The sequence below is a fragment of the Lagopus muta genome, chromosome 2 (genome assembly GCF_023343835.1).
Source record: "Lagopus muta isolate bLagMut1 chromosome 2, bLagMut1 primary, whole genome shotgun sequence".
NCBI classification, from domain to species: Eukaryota; Metazoa; Chordata; class Aves; order Galliformes; family Phasianidae; genus Lagopus; species Lagopus muta.
This window is the reverse complement of record NC_064434.1, coordinates 66261198-66282785: the sequence shown is the minus strand read 5'-3', so window position 1 is coordinate 66282785 and position 21588 is coordinate 66261198. Positions and strand designations below refer to the sequence as shown.

The 21588-nt window shown below is 35.2% G+C and overlaps 1 protein-coding gene across 5 annotated transcripts in view; it reads right to left on the bottom strand.

The window, feature by feature from the left end:
* QKI (QKI, KH domain containing RNA binding) overlaps positions 1 to 21588 on the bottom strand; it is a 139520-nt gene that overhangs the window by 102083 nt on the left and 15849 nt on the right. For all 5 annotated transcript variants that reach the window (XR_007375452.1, XM_048937656.1, XM_048937658.1 and 2 more), the window contains exon 2: positions 4149 to 4291. Coding sequence is in view for 4 of the 5 variants with exons in the window: in XM_048937656.1 (XP_048793613.1) it covers positions 4149 to 4291 (143 nt within the window). In the remaining variant the exon portion in view is untranslated. The remainder of the gene's footprint in view (positions 1 to 4148; positions 4292 to 21588) is intronic.

The window sequence follows — 21588 nt, the reverse complement described above, 5'->3', positions numbered from 1 at the left end:
CATACCCTTCTCATTCTTCTGTTTCCTACGAGCTCCTTATTTTCCAGATATTACCAGACATACTCTTTAATACTGCTATGGAACATTTTTCCATGAATTGGAAGTGCTTTTAAACCACAACACCAGAAAGTTAAATGATGATACAAAGATTTAATTATAGAGAGAACATATTTTAACCAAGGGACAAATTACATACAAATACCAGAACCTATTCTTCATTCTAAATAATTCATTTGACACACTTCTAGAGTACATAAATGTCTCAAAAAAACCAAACCCTAAATAGCCCAAATCTCAGTTTTAAGACATTTCCATAAATATCAAACATCTTCCAAGGACACAATAAGGAAATAATATATACATAAAAGTATGTGCAATTATATTACTGTAGCATGCACTGAAAAAAAATGAGCCTGACTGTACACCACCCCGACAGGTAGGCTATTTATCAGATACAGATTGCATCATGAAAAACTCAACTCCTTCAAATTCTTGTACAGAAGTACAGACTCTACACAGCCCACATTTAAAAACTATTAGCTGTTTCAGATGAAGACTAATTTTGTAAATTCAAACCTTACATCAACTATGTTTTCAGAATCAAACCTAGAGTGAAAGATATTCAACAAACACTCAAAAAAAATTAAGAGACTGAAGAGGATTTTATATGCATGTTAGATGCGTAATTCAAGCTTATGTATTACTTTCTCTGTATAAGTACTCCAAGAACAGCTAAATAGTAGTAGCAAAACAAGCTATGAAAACTCAGTTTTATTTTTAATACATACATACCTAGTTGTATGTTTATGTACACATATGCATTCCACATATAAGGTGCATATGTTTGTTTTAAACAGATGACAGACCATTACTTTTATGTCTCACAATTGATTTAGGACTCTGTGCCCAAAATTACACTCCAGTGCTACTAGGTATCCACTCCAGTCAACTTGCCCATATGCTTCCAATAACTTCAAAATACTTCCCAGAATGTACGTTTATTAGAGCACCGCATTAGTTTACTGATGTTTATTTTTGCTTGTTTAAAGAAAAATTAAATCTACATCAGAAAACTATTTCTCATCACTTTCCACCTAATATCCTTTATGATTACTCAGCTTTACGTCTTTGTAAGGCAAACAAAATTGTCAATAGCAAGAGAATGACAGCAACGGAAGGAATTAACTGGATTTATCAAAGTCACCTTGATAGCCTGCATAGCATGTCTTCCCTGTACCCAATCTCAATTTAATTGGCCGCACCTCGAGTACTGTGTCCAGTTTTGGGCCCCTCACTGCAAGAAAGATATTGAGGCCCTGGAACGTGTTCAAAGAAGGGCAACGAAGCTGGTGAGGGGTCTGGAACACAGGCCATATGAGGAGAGGCTGAAGGAGCCGGGAATGTTCAGCCTGGAGAAGAGGAGGCTCAGGGGAGACCTTATTGCTCTCTATAACTTCCTGAAGGGAGGTTGTAGTGAGCTGGGGGTCAGCCTCTTCTCTCGTGTCATTAGTGATAGGACCAGGGGGAATGGTTTCAAGCTACACCAGGGGAAATTCAGGCTGGACATGAGGAAGTATTACTTTTCAGAAAGGGTGGTCAGGCACTGGAATGGACTGCCCAGGGAGGTGGTGGAATCACCGACCCTGGGGGTGTTCAAGGAAAGACTGGATGTTGCGTTGAGGGACATGGTTTAGTAGGAGCTATTGGGAATAGGTGAACGGTTGGACTGGGTGATCTTTTAGGTCTTTTCCAACCTTAGTGATTCTATGATTCTATGATTAAGCAATTGCTAAATATGAATAAAAGGTTGAATGTAATGCTGTGCTATTAGCAATTAGCTAATAGCACATATAATAAATCGAAATTATCTTTACAAGAAAATTTCATGTTCTTTGAGACAAGTTGGAATTACAACACTGCAGACTTTATGAACACTGTACTAGCCTAAACACTAAGCAAGATATTTCATCCCTAACTTCTAGAAGAGGTGCAAGAGCTGTTCTTGTATGCACTGAATATTCCGGTTCTTAACTAATATCAAGGCTGGGCAGATCCTCATTCTGAGGCCAGGAACAAATGTAGACAGACAACAGGTAGGCAAGAAGAACACACAGAAAATGCAGGAATTGGCTTTCCATTTAAGTATGAACTGCAGAGTACAACACTCAGAACCTATCCAGAAAAACACGCTCATCTCCTACCAAGTTGACATGATAGTCTAATACCATATAATACCTGGCATGGGTGGAGGCAAGTTATACTAACTGATGCCAACATAACTGAAACAAGCAGCACTTGACTGAACAGAATGTACTGCTCTTTCTTCAAGCATGGAACTGAGTAAGCTCAAACTTACTGTTCTTTTCCTGGTTTAAAGAACATAGTCACAAGCAAGCTCAGAAATATCAGAAAAGTACGTTTGAGCTAGCGTAAGGATTTGTTAGTGACAAGCAAAAGATTAGCGACAGAAGTTCCAGGTTTTTTATCAAGCTTTTCACACTGTCTCTCAAGAACCAACTACCTTTTTATTGCAGGTCATACATATACAAAGCACAAGCCACTCCAACTTCTGAATTTCCAAGAGCTTAATAAAATAGCAAGGCAAACAAATAGTAGCTAGTCAGGAAATCCTACAGCCAAAGTGTTACACACGTGTTTTATCAGTACCACAGACAATCTCTTCCCTGCTTATTTACAATATATTTGATAATTAACTGCCAGACAAGTGCTAAGCTACTGCACCCTCAATTTCTGAAAGAAAAGCTCAATCATCAACACAACTCGTTTTTATTCCTTCTACCTCACGATCCTAGTAGAACAAGCATCAGTTTCCATAAAAACTGCAAATGATAGTTAAGGCAGCTATTCACAAATGATGCACTGTACAATTATAAAATTAAAAAATTTCAACAATAAGCTATGCTTTAAAAAGCTATTAACTAATGTAACTCTAAAGCACATACATGTATCTAAATAAAATGTGAGCTTATTTTACAGAACTAGATCTAGATCTAGAATTCCAAGTAGTTTCAAAAAAACTAGTGTTTTTTGGCATGGATGCGGATAAGCGTACATATGCATATACACACAGGCAGCAAGATATTTATATGCATATACTTATATTGGAAGAATAAAGAAAGGAGAAAGAAAAGATATTCTTAACGTCAGCGCAAATTCTTTAAACAGGTATTTTAATTCAGAAGCAATAAACCACCTTTGTGAAGACTGAAAAGGGAGACACTTGTCTATTGTTTTGAATAGTGACTTGCACTTAACTTTCTAACAAAGTTTAACTTAACTATCTGAATATTCTAAGCAGCATTTAAATTCTATAAAATTATTATTTTATCTAGTAACAATGCAGAAGAAAACTGCAGAAATACCACAGTGTTATATCCACTCTTTGCTGTTCTGTTCTGTGCTTTCTTCCACTTTTGTATAACGTCACTGTGCAAAGGCCTCATTTAAACCCTACACTCCCCTACTTCAACTCCTGCACTAGGGGGAACTAACTATTTCCTGATAATGATTAAAGAAAATGAATACGGTAGATTTTGACAGGACTATTTTCCAAGCTGTTTTAAGAAATTGTTCAGACCAGAGAGTTCTAAATATTTCTAGTCAAATTAAACCATTCTCCTTCAAAACACTATACATTCAAAAGAAAAGCTGACTCAGTGGAAACTCTACCAGTTGAATGCATGCAAGAAACTTTGCCTGAGGGAAAACTCTATATGCAAAAGAACTGGTTGCAGAGGTATGGGACAAATGGTGCCATCTCTAAGAGGCATCTAGGAAGGTCTAGGCAGAGTAGATGACTTTTAAAGTAATACTAAGAGGAAAGTACATTGCCCAAGAAGTACTTCCCCCACAAAACTTACTACACAGTTTCTCAGGACTGACAGCATTGAATGAACAAGATATTTCAGATCTTAGATATGAAAAATTATAACCCGCACAACCTCCAACCACTCACCTTTTGCTTTACTATGTATCAAGCCACCAAGCAGCACATGCACAGCTTTCCTAAGAAGTACCTTGTCAGAAGCAATTCAAAAGTGATCCAAGAGGGGCACCACAGGAAATTTACATTTAGAGACGACCACAAGGATCAAGAAATAACGTAGGGACTAAAAAGATATACTTACATCTGGATATTCTTTTACAGGCACATATAGTTTCTCTTGTAACTGTACAATAGGTCCCACAGCATCTGGTAATTCTGCACTTCTCTTCTCCGTACTACCATTTAATGTGTCGTTATACATGTCTTTCCGTACTCTGCTAATTTCTGTGGGGGGAAAAACGTATAGTATGTATTAAATACAGTAACAGTTTATAATCTATCATGACAATCTCCTCTTTTTTAATTTCTCCCAAATTTCATTGTCAATTTCTTCCTTTCTAAAAGAGCATTACTTTAAGACAAAACATAAACCTACTACTTTTTTATTGTAGCAGATATCTCAAGCACTTTCTCAACAACTCCAAATTTGCTGCCTATTCAGTCCTATTTATGAAATTCAACTATTCAAGTAAAAATTATCTGCAAGCTCCTGAAAACTCACAAAACTGTTCATGATTTTAAAAGCACACAATAGCTGTTTACATATTCATTATAGTAAGGCTTGTAGGAAGAAAAAATTGATGATGGAAAAAAAAGGGGAAAATGGGGGTAGCAGAGAAGATAAAAGAGTGGCAGAGAGACCTATCTGACAGTGAAGAAAGATACAAAAAAAAAAAAAAAAGTAGCCATTTAATAATATTGGCTAGCTCAATTACACCATGGATTGGTGCATCTGAGCAATGAAAAACCTGAGAGTTGAAGTAAGCAGTTACTGACCACATGATGGGACAACAAATTAGTAAATAGTTCTAATGACAATCCCCCAGTATGATGAATCAGTCAGCTGGGCCATCCCTATACACCTAAACAGATAAGTCTGGAATATATATGTATATATATGTATATATATGTATATATATATGTATATGTATATATATGTGTATATATATATATATATATATATATATGTATATATATATATATGTACATATATATATATATTATATATATATATATTATATATATATAATATATATATATACACACACACACACACGCACGCGTTTTATATACATATGTGTATATATTTATATTCTATTTCTTCATTGCAAATAAATGAAAAACTTGTGGACATTTATCACATCACTAGGGAACGTCATCAGTAGTCTTCTAAGTACTGTTTCTGCCAATTACATCTGTATTACATATATCTACAGATGTTAGTTTACTTACAAAATGAAGTTGATTAGTTATAAATAAGGGTGTTAAAACAGATGACTTTGTTCAAATTCAGGTTAATTTCGCTGAACCATAGCTTCATTTGAGAACAGATACAGTTTTTAAAAAAACCTTATTTTCTTAAAACTTCATTTCTAGTACTGTTACAATAGCATTTAAATTGCTGCTATAGGAATAAAGCAAGAAACAGTTCATAACTTAATAAACCACAACTAGTGTGAAAAAAATTATCAATGAGTTTATTCCAGTACCACTGAAGAACTGCTCTCATGTATCTCCTGTGTTCCAAACTGAAAGTTAATATTTAAGCAAGTATTCTTGCCAAATCAGTTAGATTAAGACTGAAAGTACGGTTGTAAAGTAAAAGCAGACATTTAGTAATTATTTTACTCAGAATTATTTCATCTGCTTTCAAAACATTCAGAATTAAAACTGAGAAAAAATTATTTTAATATGAACAGAGGAAACTACAGAAAAAAAAAGTTACTTTTAACCACAGTAGCAAACAAAAAGATTATAAGAACTTGTTTCATAACCAAAGTTTTGTGCCAAATGATTTGTACTGAGATTCCACCACTTGAAAAGCTGGGGGGAAGGGAGCCTGCATAATGACAAGTAAGTTTCTGAAACACAGCAGACCTCGTTTTCAAGCAAGTTATTCTGAATTATTTCTAACAAACATACTCTGTATATTCAAGAACAAGTTGTTTCTCCACTAGAAATTGACATACTCAATCACATATACCATATACCAATTTGGTGCTTAACACCTGCTTAGTGTTGAGAATACAAATTTCATCATACAATCATAGTTCACGGAAGAAATCCACAGCTTGATCTACACTCAGTTTTGGCAACAGGGACAAAATCATCAGGACTACAAGCAGTATTTAGATATGCTTCAGCATACAAAGAAATTCTTTTACACATCTCTTTGAACAAATATTACTATCTTTTGGCAGACTCTATTTCCTTTTCATTCTCTTCAGATTTTCCATTAACTTCCACAACACTCAAACAGGCTATGCAGTTTGTCTAGATTTCTAAGTATAAGAAGTAACACAGTCATTTTTATTTGTATTTGGCAGCCACAGAGTAGTCGCTCTGAAAAATTCATTTTAAACTGTATCATTCATATGTAATATAAACACTAACATTAGATACCCTGCTTTTCACATGCACAAAAACACACCAAAAAAAGGCACACTCACTTATTTTAATATTTTCTTTGCAAATATTTGTATGTCACAGCTGTGGCACAAAAGAACCAAACATTCAGAACACACATACTACAGTGTGCCGACTTGAGAACTATCACTGAACGCTGGCTTTCGTTAAACCAAAGTCATTTATCATGCCTCAAATGTTACAAACTGCTAATACATCAATAACTGAAGATCTTCTATTCCACGACAGGACCAGACACTGTATAGCTAGGGCTTGGCTTCTGTCTTCTCTCACCATGTTCAAGCCATCATAAGCAGTAAAAAACATCAGGTCAGGGATAGTCAACTGCATTCATTCAGCTTCATCATTGGCTCCTCACGTTATTCTTTCTTCTCTTTGAGCCTTTATCTTCTTTCTTGTCTCAAACACTTCTCCCAAGATCTCAGAAGAAATATTCAGAAGTGATGGGTAAAATATCAACAATGGTTTTCCATTTTTTCTTCAATCGCTGAGCACGTCCACAAATTCCTCTTCTGTCAAACCACTGTCCAGGAGCATCTTTTCACTTCTTGTAGTATTTACAAGAATCGCAGAACTGCTGCCTAAATTATAACCTCACGTTTATCCATTCTTTATCATTTTGCTGATTTCTTTCACACATTTCCTTCACATGACTGATTTTAGTTATCAGTGAACCCATTTTCCATCCTAACTTGTAAACCCAGCCTACCCACAAGCATTCTCCAAATACTCTAGACATTTTCTTCCTTATTTTTTTCCCCTTTTAAGACCAATGAGGCATCTGACTCCTGCTTCCTGTTTAATCACACTTTTTTGTCTCAGGAGCACTCAAAAGCCCATACACAAACTACAGAATTTTGATCATATGATCTTACTTCACTCCATTATACTAAGATCAAGCTTTTAAGTCCCTTGGTATCTTGCAGCTGTGTCAGTCACTTTAAGCAGTTCTACTACCCTACTTTTTTTTTTTTTCCCCCCCAGCACCTCCAATAAAAGTTTAACTGGAAGTGCACAAATTACTCCAGAACACCTCTACAGCAGCACATCAGAAAAGCTAGAAGCTTCACTCTCTTCTAATTCTAGCCTAGTATCATAGTTTCACTCTATTCTGAAATGCTTAAAAATAGGAGGAACAGTACACAAGCAGAAAAATCACATCCTCTCAGCACACATTTTTGTATTTTATCAATGCAACCACAAATCAAAGAAAGAGGAACTTTTATTTAGGTTTACTTCATATAACTTCTCACAGACTACCAAACAGATATTTCTGTCTTTCCTTCTCAAAAGCTTTTTTGGCATGCATCTCATGAAATCACACTTCCCAAGCTTATATGCAAGGCTTTGGCTCCTCCACAAATTCTTGCACTGTAGTATCTCACAGGAAGCAAACTGATTAGAAAATAAGGCAAGCTTTATTTTCAGTGTCAACATCTAAGTACAGTTCTAACTACTTTATCCTAACATCGTAGTAGTAATTATGCTCTATAGCACTCTAGGGATTTAAGTCAGTTATTAAGGAGAGATACTTAATTACAGCAGCAGATAGGACTAAAAGAAAAGAAAGCATACAGCAGCTTCACTATACCTTTAAAATTAAAAAGATCTAAGCCCCTGTCTCTACTGTGAACAGAAGTAGAAACTCTCATGAAGAATTCCAAAATTCACATTATTAACATTTAACAATAGTCTGTTCTTACTTTAAAAGTTGAAGTTCAGCAGAAAATGATGGATTTGTCTTGTTCACAGCAGAACACTGGAGGAATGGGCTTAGAAAAAGACAAACTGGCTTCAGTATAGTTATCTTGTTCTACTTTAATATGGCATGACATAGTCACCTATCCTAGCAGTGACACATTCTTGTTCAGAAGAACATTATTCTCTCTGTGACCCTCAGAACTATGCACGTAATCTTTTCTTTCTTTCATCTACTGACAGCATTTTTCACTCCAATACCCAAGATGCAGTCCAAATCAGGACACATTCTTTATTACAACTACATTTATCTACAGATGCATACTTCTTGGATTTCTTCATGCTATGTAATCACAAACTATTCTTCCATCTTGAGAACATGAAGGACCATGTTCAGCTAAATGTTTGCCACCACATTAAAAGCCGCCAAAAAGTTACTGCATTCCCTTTGAGGAAGGAAGTCTTGGCAACAGTGTTCAATGCTGTAGCACTGTAAAGTGAAGAGGGCTAACAAACCTCTCAGCAGGAAGATGCAGAATAGAAAACCAGTGAAAAGGTTCAAATTTTTCCTCCCTCATTTCTTTCAGAATTGCAAATGGCCACAGAAGAACCATATCTACCATTCTTGATTTTTACAATGCACACCAAGTGTGTGTTGGTGGAACTAACCAATAGCCAAAATCAGCATGAGATTCAGAATGAATTAAAATATTAACTATTTCATGACTCAAGTCAGCATACTTTCTTGAGGAAGGAAAGCTTGACAGAGTTGACGATTTTTAGTCATAGTCTAGTTCCATATAGAAGGGAGAAAAAAAAGCAGACTTTAAAAAACTAAATCTTTAAGTGGTATTGGTGGGGGGGAGGAAGTGAGGAACATTGTGTTCATAAGGCTAAAGTGTATAAGACACTTGGGCCTTAGTGATGCACAGCCCATTCCGTTTCAGGTTTGTACATTTGTACTTTCTCAAAGAAAGCAAGTTATATCTGAAATAGCAACAACATCAAATTTTTAAACACAGCATAATTTTATGTAATTAGACACAAAAATATTGCTCTAACAGCTAATTTGGTTCTTACAAACCATGACACTAAGAACACAAAAAAAAAAACGTTTTCAATATTTTCCCAATTTTTTTTTGGTGAGAAATGGACAATTCTGAAAGCTATCAGAATACTTCAACAGTTCCAAAATTCATGTGATCTGCATTAATTAAGCTGAGGGGAGGCAGGCTGGGACAACAACATTCCTTCTCATTCTTTCCTACTAAAGCATCATATTCTTAAATTGAAATGCAAATGCGTGCAAATACTTTAATGAAGCATTATTACTGCACATAACTCCTGGTAGATCATCAATTCAGAAATTTAAAAGGTATTTGAACAATACATTTTTCCTATCCTTTTGCTGTCAGCTAGGTCCCCAGTAGAGCAAACAAACATTACGAAGCTTCAGACTTGCAGATTACCTTTCTAAAGGATTCAAATTCAGGGATTATGATGGCATATAAATCCTTCCAAAAAGTTCCATTAAAACTTCAATCATAAATGCAACTAGATGCCTTTATTTTTGCCATTGCTTCCAAGTGCATCTATACAACATGCTGCTTACCTCAAGCAGTATCCAATACTGTAAGCAAAGCATCTGAAATAGTTTAGCTAAGAATTGAGAGAAAAAAGTAGGAAGAATATAACCATCACAATTTGCTTTTATTGAAGTACTTCAAAAGACAGACAAACTATAACCTCACTTCAAAATGCTCTGAAGGCTAACACAGACCGTGTGCTCCAACTACAAAATGACCAACATGGTAACACTCACAAACCCTCTGTTGACCCAGAGCATACCACATTTAAATGCATCTTAAAATGCAAAATTAAAAAAAAAAAAAGGTTCAAAAACATGCAACACTGTCTCGCTTACACAGCACCTTAACTTGGAAGAAATGAAAAAGAACTTTTAAATTACAGGCATCATCACTGAAAATGTGGTATCAGTCAGAGATGCAGCAGCCATAAACACACAAAAAAAAAAAGGTTCACATTTCAATTCATCCTGTAATACCTTGTCAGTACTCTAGTTTCTTTCTCTTTCTTCCTCAAAGCTCAATCTAGCAGTACTTTTTTGATGATTAAACTGTCACACCAATGATAAGTGGGCTGCACTTTCAACAATTTGTCAGCACTCCCAGTATCAAAATTCAGTCATTTCTTTTGCAAGAACCTGCAAAATGCCTTCTCGTGGCCAGCTGTAAGGTTTGCAACAAACTGATTTCAAAAACAAGGATAGCATGCTTATCCTTTCTCTTTGTATAATCACAGAATGGCCTGGACTGAAAAGAACCTCAAAGATCATCTAGTTTCAACCCCCTGCCATGGGCAGGGTCACCAACCACTAGAACAGGATGCCCAGAGCCACATCCAGCCTGGCCTTGAGTGCCTGCAAGTGAGCCAGCTCACTTCAACTGGAATCTAATCCATTTGAAAAGGACAGACTAGCTCTTCTCATCCCAAGTTTTCTTCCCTCCCCACCTTGCCCTTATTTTTTATTTTTTATTTTTTTAACATTTTTTTAATTGGTCACGTACAGCAGTAACACAATCCTAACTTTTAAACAGTGCTCCCTATCACATGGCTTTGTCTTGTTCTGCCCTATGTTGGTATGAAAATGTGACTTTTAATCAAAAGACAAAAAGGAAATAAAAATTTTTGGTTAAAAGTGCTAACGCTGACATCAACAAGCTAGTCATCAACAACATCAAACAGACTAACCATTGCGCTGCTCTGATTTTAAAGACGTTATCAAGATCATGATGTGACTTCAAAAAGCTTTTAAGTATTCTAAGACTCCTCAAGCTAGGCAGTACATAAACATACATAAATGTCTCTGCTGAATCACAAGGAATACTGAAGACATGGATCATGTAGAAATTCAAGAAAAAATAAAGAGGCTTGAAAGAAAGAAAAAATGAACAAGATTGCCCATTCCCACAGTCTGACAACTGCCACCACTATGAGGGTTCAAAGGGCAATATCTGCTTAAAATTAAACAATTGAAACTGGCCTCAGATTAAATTCACCAATTAAAGAAATTCTGAACTCGAGAGACATGATTCTGAAGAATCCACAACTGTAAAGATGAAAGGAAAAAAAAATTAGAACATTTTACCATTTTCAGATCATATATATGATACATAGCCTGAGACAGAGATTCCTTAAAAGACAGTCTTCAAATTAAATAAGTAACATACCAAGAAAATTATTCTGTACGCAGATGATTTCTCAGACTGCTGTGACCCCATTCTTATATTAGAAACAGTGAACTTAAGATACTGAACACCTTTTTATTTCAGGCATCAGTCTAAAAAGGAATCCATTAAAAGAACTGTGTGGTAATAGTAAATATGGTAATAGGCAAAGTTCTGTTTTACTTGAAGTTGTACTTAATTATACAAGTGCAATCAGTGACAAAACTTCATACAAGAAATAAAATTAGTTGAAAAATTTAGCAATACCATTATTGCAAGACTAAATACTATAACCAAGATGTTGAAAGGATGAAAAAAAGTGCATTTATCTTAAGTACTGCTTAGCATGAAGTAAACAGTGCTACTTAAAGACTGTCACCAAGTTTTCATGTTAACAAATACTGAACATCTTCAGTTTCCCATTGAAGTGACAAAGACAACCAGTCAACTTTGGAAAGTTGCTCATTTTTTAATCAACCGTGAGAAGAAAAAAAAGCAAACAACAAAAGCATGCTTGAATTCACGACAAATGCATACATCTGAATAATCTTCTAGAAGACACATCTATGTAAACAAGAAGCCTGGCAACAACAGAAGTAAACCTTAATGAACTGAGACCTAACTTCAAGGTTAAAATAATTTTAATTTAATTATCATTTTTACTAAAGCTGAGTATTTTTCCAGACTCGAACACGAGCTGAAACAAAGAGATTTATAGTATACTAATCTTGCTGCTATCCATCCTTTTGTCCCATGCATTAGCTCAGACGCCTGACTCAACACAATACTAGCAGGCAGGAAATCAGCAAGGCAACAAACTCTTTCTAAGCATGCACAGCCAGCAAAACTTTAATGAAGAGAATCAACCACCACTAAAGTACAATAAGTTGAGAAACAAAAATATTGCTATATTAGTATGCTACTGCAATGGAACTTACTGTTATTTGCCCTTTGTTTTATTTACTTTTATTTCACATAATAAACGGAACATTCAATTTAATTTGCAGTTGGTATGTTAAAACATATTTAGCTCATCTTTCTAAGCTTGATTTCCTTAAAAAAGAAAAAAAAAAAAAAAAAAAAAAAGATTGATCACAAAGAACCCTCCATCACAAATATTTCTTATACTACCAGCAAAAGCACACTGAGTGCCACAGGTATTAGCAGATTCAGAATCTTTCTGCCCTTCCCCGCCCCCTTTCCTTTTTTTTTGTTTTTTTTTTTGTTTGTTTGTTTTTGTTTTTTGTTTTTAAGTGGTCAGAAGATACTCTTCATTGAAGTTCAAAAACTATACTACCTGATCTACTCCATGGATTCTCGTTTTAATAAACAGAACCATGCTCACTATACTGAAATATAACAGAGCTTTCACTAATAATGAGACTGTACACACCTTGCTTATCCTTGTAAACAATAATAAATACTTGGTTATTTATATTATTTTTAATTTCATTATTATTCAGAATAAAATAGACCAGGATGAGTCTACTAATCATCCCTTTTCTTTCTTACAATACAGTAGTTGATCGGCATGTAACACCAGGCCCACATTAGGCAGATTTGTAAGCTGAAAACTTGTCTTGGTAGGTTCAGTAGTCCCACGCAAAAAATACCTATGTCCAGTACTTTGTTCAGCACAAGTCAGAACTATCCTGAAGATATCTTCGCAGAGGTACATTAGTTTACAGGCACAAAGGTAGCTTATTCACTTTGTCAATGCGCAGCATATGTAGCATAGTTAAGAAGGGTGTCACAACAGCAATCAGCTAAAATGTAATAAAACAAAAATGCCCACAGTATTTCCTTAAGAATGTCATCTGCATCTTCTTCAGAAGTGAGGAAGTTATTTTTTCTCGATAAATTACTGCTGACTTTTAAGAGTTCGTTTATCCACCCTGAGAACTCTGACAATATTCTCATGTAGCTTTTATTTCAAGGAAAAAAAAAAGAAAGAAATGCCACCATTTATTCAAGTCAAATCATTCTTCAGAATTCAAATTAACAATTACTAATGCTGATTAGTAACAGTAATTATCATATCATTACAGATATTTATGTCATGTCTTGAAACACCATATCAATAAGATATTGGCTTCATGAATAAGCTCAATTCTTCCTTGCATCTAAATACACATACACTACTTTGGTATATATATTATTCTATCTCAAGTTAATATGCCCCTGTTCAAAACCAAGGTGTTCAACACCAAGATTATGAAAAATCTGAAGAAATTGCACATTTCTGAGAAGCATACTATAAGCAAATCAAAGAATACCTAGAAGTCTTTCCTTATTTCTGTAAGATACTCAAGACAATTAATTCTAGAATTTATATTATTTGTTAGAAAATCCAATGCATATGTTTACTACTGAAGTTGAAAACTGAATACTCTTACAGCATGCTTTGCTGTATTTTTACAAGAAAAAAAAAAAGAGGAATAGATGTATGACTTAATGGAGCAACTTAGCACACAAGAGTATGTTCTATATGCATTCAGACACTTTATGAAATATTCTACATTGAAGATTTCTTTGCTTTTGTGGATTTTCCTTCGTTTCTACCAGAAATTTACTCAGAGACAAACTTCAACACAATATGCATACACAGTACAACAAAAACACTTGTGTGTTAATGATATGTTTTTGATAACCGAAAATTTTCAAGTAACTGTGACAAGTACCCATGAAGCAAAAATATGCTTATTTTTCCTTTTTCTTAATGAACGACTTTCTTACTAACATCTTCTCCATTCTACAAGTCACTTCTTACAGTCACCGAAATCTAGCAGCAGGATCTTTCACAGAAATGAGTCTGGCCTTCATTCCTTTGAAGAGGAAAAAAAGTTCAGAGAACTGCTGACTGAGATCCCAGTATTAGGGGGGAAAAAAAATAAAAAAATCTTGACTTTGAGTGCATTTTATGAATCAGTTTTACCACCACAAAACAAGTGTGCTCCTATCTGGCAACATGCTAAATTCAATCAGTCAGCTAGCTGGCATCTTCAGATTCAAAGACCTCTGCCACAAGAAGTAAGGTATTAACTGACAGCAGAAGAAGATACCATCCAGGAGCAGAGAAGAAATGAGACAATTTGCCTCTGGCATTCATAGATATTTCCTGACAGTAAAGACATGGCAAGATTTCAACTCTTCGGGTTTACTTTCAACTCTGCAATGTGCTTTCCTTTACCAAACATACGCTTTTGCTCTTTTTTCTCCACTCAAAACCCTCTCCTACCCTCAAAGAACATTTTCTCCATAATAAAGTCCCTTCTTGCTTCATTCCTACAGCTTTTGAGGAGTTTCTTCCATTTCAATTCTAATTCCTGCCTAACACTCCCTTATACCTCCAAATATGCCTGGATTACCAGACATCTGAAGGAGAGCATCTTTGTGACTCTTTCCACAAAACTACATCTAAAAAACATCATCCTTTCTTAAAGCAGGAGTTTCAGAAGAAAACAAAGGAAATACACATAGCACAGGAAAGAGCCCGCCTCTCTCAAATCCATCTGCCAGATCCACAGAAACTACATATGTCTTTCTCAGGTTTGAGTAAGTCACGCCCAAAGGCGATAGGAGAGCACCAAAGCCAGAAACTGGATGGAGGCACATCATATATTCAGCAGGATAGACTTGGACATTTCAGTGCTCAGATGCACTTTTATTAAGACTTTTCCTTCTGTTCATTATTTTTTTTTTAATTTATTACTGTTTCAACTGTAGCCTAAGCCACATACTTGGCATGAAGTTTTTGGGAACTCTAACAAGTTGTTAAATGGTTAAATGATCTCTCATGTTGTATACAAGATACATAACACAACCTTAATTACAAGTTGTATCAGAAACTAGTTAAAACTTGAAAGATAAGATTTCTGCCATATAGCATAGTTTAATGTACAGTACATTCCTAGCTCCCATAACGTTTAGTTTAGAAAAAACAATGTAAGTGGGCAGATGAGGAAAAAAAAACATGATAGCGTGGCACGTTTCACAAGTTATATCTGCAGCTTTTATCAAAGTCACGGAATGAATGCTTCCAAAAAACATTCCCAAGTTCTGCATTATTGATATAAGATTTCAATTTGTACATAAAAAATAGTATGATTACTGGCGTCATGTTAAAGAGTGTTTTTCTTCACAGTATGACAGAGTCCAGTACAAGTGAAAGACAATATCACATTTGTTATCCCGCTCATAAAGTCGCTACCTGAACTTTATTTCATGGTTTGCTTTACGCAGCTCAAAGAAATAAACTACAAATAAAAGCGACAGCACTACGCTAAGATGTAGCTCAATTTCTAATACAGAGCATCAAAATGAAACTAAGATGAGGCATCAGCTATGAACCAGCTTACACCACCAATTCCAACTTTAACTGTCCAAAAGCTCATTCTGCTTTCATAGATGAACCATTTCTTATTAGATCACAGCCATGTACAACTACTAATAGCACAAAGCTGACACTACAGCTATAAAATCTTAACATCAACTATGTTAAATTGGAACAGGCAATCTTAATTTTTTCACCATTTTTACCATTATTTCACCATTTAACATTCAAGACTTGTTCTTATAAGCTTTAAGCACAAAAGCAGTCAAATCTAGAAACAGCCTTCCAGGCTCATATTCTCTACCAGTCTCCCTCTCTTCCCCTCCAACTTTTCTTTTTTCACCCACCTGTTCCCACACACCGGCGGCAGGGGGAAATAATTATCTTTTGAAATAATTCTGGAAGGATAAAGAAAGAAAACAAGCAAATAGTTAATCTGCTCAGGCTACAAGACCTTCATAGCACTCAGTAAGAGCTTCCAATTATGCTGTAAAAGAAGTGGAGGAATAAAAAAAAGAAAGAAACAGAAAAACTCAACAGAACACACAGGTGGAAGAGGGGTTTTGGGGTCCTCTAACCATCACTGATATTTTAAAAAAATCACTTCAACATGATTTTGTTACTGAAAATGGAACCAGACTGCAACACAGTAACACTTGTAGAAGTACAAACAAGTACTCTAGGTAAAGTTTACAAAGTTTCATAGATGTAGCAAGGAACTAGAAACACAACCAGTAACACAAGTTACAATGGCAATTCAAAGCCTGCAAGCATGCTGACTCCACTTCAGCCTGCCAGGACGCGCTTAGGTAAATTCTTAGTCTTCCTGATCAGTATCATGAGTTCCAAATCAAAAAATCTACATTGGCTTGTTATTTTATTTATTTATTTATTAAACTTTGAAAGGGAACTTGTCTCAGGCTTTCTCAAAGGGAAAAAGAAAAAAAAAAAAAATCACATGAACAGCAAAAGGACTTCAACTGTACTTGTGCACTTCAAACATAATTACTGGGCACTTCGCATCCCATTTATAAAAGCAGCTGGAATTAACCCCCAACTCCTCAAGGAGTAAGTTTAAAAAAACACGTTTGGGAATGTCTCTCCTCTGCAGGGTTCCCCTGTTTTAGATCAAGAAATTAAAGCAAAGCATGGAAATATTGTTCATTACATGACAAAGGAGAAAAATATTTGGGGATATTTGGATGCCACTGGAGAATTTTCGTTATCATAAAGAGATCCCAAATAATAGTGTTCACTTGCTGTCATATAGAAGCACATTATGCAGCAAGATCAACAGAGACCAGTGTAATTAAGCAACCAATTCCCAGTACTTACAAAATTTTATGAAATTATTTCAAGATTGTGAATCACACAGCTTGCACTTAAGAAACTCAATAAAACTTCCCTTTTTTCCAGCATGTCAGTAAACTAAGTTTTGCCTACTTATACAATCATCAGCAACTTATAACACTCAGAAGCAAACAATTTATCTCCTTCCTCTCCCATTCTTGCAAGAAAAATAAGCAAAAGGCAAATTTAATTTCACAGATTTAAACTCCCAGATGAATATTTCAGTTCTTTCTCGTATTTAAGTAAATATGAGAATTAAATGAATGATTTTCTTTCTGAAATAATAGTCTCCTAGCAAAACTTTCACATTTTGTTAAGAACATAAAAGAAAGTTGTTTTGTTTTGTTTAAAAAAAAAGAAAAAAGAAAAAAAAAAAAGAAAGAAAATTTGCTTTAGGTTTTATATCAAAAATTCACAAAATTTAATATATTTTTGGCCACAGTCACAGCTACTCAGACCAATTCCTAAACTTGGGGATGATTAGAGGCTCTATTTGAAAGTACGTGTTTACTGAATAAAAATTAAATACAGAGTTTTACAAATTCTATCAACATGGGCAACTGCAGTTAAACTATGAATGACAAGGATACGGTAACAGCAGAACACTCTCCCACATTTCCTTGATGAGCGCAGATGCACCAATCCAAACAAAAACAAGTAAGGAAAAAAAAAACTTAGAAATACATCTACCACCACTGTGTTCAAAGAAAATAGGGCATTATGCACACACTGTACTGAAAGGAGATGCTACCCTTGGCAGATCTGTCCCATCTTACCATGTTATGAGTTGCAACTCATTTTTAAGAGGCTATTACACTCTTTTGGACTGGGAGGGAGATTGCTGCTGTGGGATTTTTGCTTTGTAGGCCTTTTTCTTTTGGTTGGTTTTGGTTGCTTTTTGTTTTTGTTTTTTGTTTTTTGTTTTTTTTATATAGTTATTATTATTTTGGAAGTAATGAGAGATGAATGGCAACATACATGCTTTGGGCCTACACACATTTAATTGGTAGGAAGAAGAAACAGTAAAACTACTGCTGATCCTGACCTAATGGTAGATCCAAAGAACTACCAACCATTACAGTGAGCCACATGATTATTCACACTCTGCTTTACAGAAGAAGCAAAAAAAAAAATTATAGAGATAAAATGGAGTTCATCCTAGGAAAGAATACCAGATCTCGGCAGCCCTGCCTGCGGCAGCGGGCTTGGAGCTTGATGATTCTTAATGTCCCTTCCAACCCAAGTCTGTCATCTTATGATCGTGAAGATGCTATTCAAAAAAAAAATAATAATTGAGTTCTCTGGGAAGGGAATTGTTTATCCCAAATTATATGTAAAAGCACAGACAAAATCAGAAATCTGGATCGTCAGATTAGCATTACTTCATCTCACTTGTTGCCATACCACTTCCTTTTTTCTTTGAAGGGTAAGGAGAGCTACTAATCTGAAGAGCACGCTGTGCCAGAAAAACACAGGCAACACTGTCTTTGCTTTTTTTCCCCACTAACAAGAGCATAGCTCCTTATGCATCTCTTACATCAGCTCTGCTTTAGTTAGCCAGTTCAACTCACTAATTGAGCAGAAGACTATTGGTACGTTTTCCTTTTTCACTTGACTAGCTTTCTTCCATGTTACTGAGCTGAAACAGTATGGATGCCAGAATTAGTGGAAAAAGAGACCTTCTGAATATCAGAATTAGTGAAAAGAGGGACCTTTCAAACCAGAATCTCCTTTTGGCACAACCAAGCTTTTACAATAAATTAGTTTAAAACCATCTCCTCTAACTTCTCTCCAAGACCTTTCATCCAGACACAAAAGTTACTTTTGGTAAATGGATTGGACATAAATTCTTTCACTATCAACATAAACATTTTGGTTTTAACTCTAAAATCTGTACTTAGCCTCTCCTAAGTGAATGGGCACCTTGGAATGCTTACAAGTGAGAAAATAATAAAAAGCATAGGAGTGGAACATCCACCACTCTGGATATCAGTAAACATCTGAAATTATTTACCAAGGGCAAAGAAGAATTCTAGGAATTCTAAGGTTGGTCCCACTTCAAATGGAAACAGTGTTCATAAGAATCTACTATTCTTTGTTTCAAAATTAGCAAAACTTAAAATGAGATTATACCTACCTATTTCTCAAGCATTTTAGGCCATGATATTCCTGTGACATCAATTACAGAAACACAGTTAAAAACTGATCAACCATTATTTTATTTCGCTACTGATCTATACTTGAGGCAAAGCAAAACGGACAAGATGCTCATCAACTATACAGAAATGTCAAGGAGTAGACTTGAGAGCCATCAGTAATGAGACTCAACTTCTTCTACCACACAACAGTTTCATAACCCTAATGCCCTCTTAAAAAAAAAAAAAAAAGAAAAAAGAAAAAAGGAAAAGCTTCTTTAAAAAAAAAATAATAATTGTTCAATCATTCATTAGGTTTGCCAAAAGTTCATTTTCTACAAGACAGAACAAAGTTACAGTGGGAACTAGAAATGAGCAGTGTTGTATACTTGTTAAAAAAGTTTCACAATGGCTCAGAAATAAGGCAGTGTTCTACCATAGAGAATCTTTCTTTTTTTAAAATGAGGGGGGGTTTTTTTGTATTATTTACTCACAACTGGGAATTACCACATTATCAATGTATTTATGCAATAATTAACCAAGAGTATCATCCTACGTTATCTGTGTCAGAAGAGAAATTGAATCAATAACATCTTCAATAGAATATACTTCCAAACTCCACACCTGACGTTTCACTATTAAATGTTCCAATACCTTCACCATAAAGACTATGAAAAAATCAAAAGCTATTCATTCTTCATCTTGCTCAAAAAGATGATCACTACTGAACGCAACGAAAAAGCTGTTGTTCCAAAGAGTTACAGTGAAATATGTCAATTAGGTGTTCAAAATATCTACTACTCTAAGCATCTGCGCATAGAAATAATTCAAGTAGATTCAATCTATATCATCTTTAAGTAAGATTCCAAAAAAAGAAAGTAAGGGGGCAAAACATTCTTTTAAAATACTGCTTTCCATAAATGGCAATTTTATTTGCAAATACAGTTCACATTTATTATACATGAAGAATATCAGCATACATGAGGGTTGCTCCAAAAGTAATGCCTCCTATTTTATTTGACCCACTGTGCCAGAAGTGGATGTTGGTGGCGTGGCAGTAGAGGTTGAACCTTCCCACCAACATTCTGTTATGTGTTGTTGCCATGTGACAGATGGCAGCAAAGGGCAGTCTGACACAATGGCAACTGACATGCAAGTGAGTATAAAGCAAACGTGTGGAATCAAATTCCTCCATGCATTAAAAACTGTACCTACTGGCATTCATCAACACTTGCTGAATGCTTGTAGAGATCAAACAGTGTATGTGAGCACACAGAAGTGAAGGGCACTGCATTTCAGCAGTGGTGACGATGACCTGAAAGACAAGTCATGTGGCCACACACATTTTTATGAGCATAGAATGCAAGCTCTTGTTCACTGCTGGCAAAAAATACACAGCTAATACTGGTGACTATGTTGAAAAATAGCATTTTGAAGATGAAAATTTCATCTGTCAGTGCTTTTCTGCTTAGTAGTAGTTTCCATGCAGGCATTAATTTCAGAGTGACCTAATTTGTACTACTAAAAATCAAAAAAGCAAGAGATGCTGAATTGTATCTGCATTAATAACTTTCACATGTTGGGCTTCTATGACACTCTGTATCATCAGACAAAGCACTATACTTCCAGAACAATGAGTGGGACTTGAAGACAAGTTAAATCACTTAGGATTTTGCTCCTCACATCTGTGCAATGCTGCAAAGAGCCTTTAATTATACACATAAAACATTTTTTTTTATATTATATATATATATATATATATATATATATATATATATATATATATATATATAATAACAGAAGGATTAAATCCAATATATATACAGGGAAATCTGTGAAGCAGTAGGAAAGTTTCTATTCATTATTCATATTAGGTCCCGCTTTGTAACAGGAGCAAGTTTCAAGAAAATAAGGGAATGGATTTTTCTGAAAGCCTTAACATGTAAAGTTTAAGCAACAAGGTCATTCTTTTAACAAACTGTATCTAGTTCTTAAATAAAGGAAGACTGAAGTGTCATCCATCTGCACTAAACAGGCCAAGCAAAATATCCTGCAATTCCTATGTTCGCCTCAATGTCGAAATGGGTGGATAAATTTAAAGCCTGCTCTCTCAGGAGTTGCTTTATAGGCAATTTTCTCCCAGTATCAAGGTCTGCAATTTCCATTTGGCTGCCAGTTTGCGATTAAATTCATCACCTTTATTATAAAAATGTGCTGCACTCCACAGCCTGCTGCACAAGAATCGTAAGGAAGACATTTTTCACTGCTAACAGCAGCATCATTCCGAAGCAGCCATCACATCCATTCAGACATTAGTGTCTCCAATGTAAT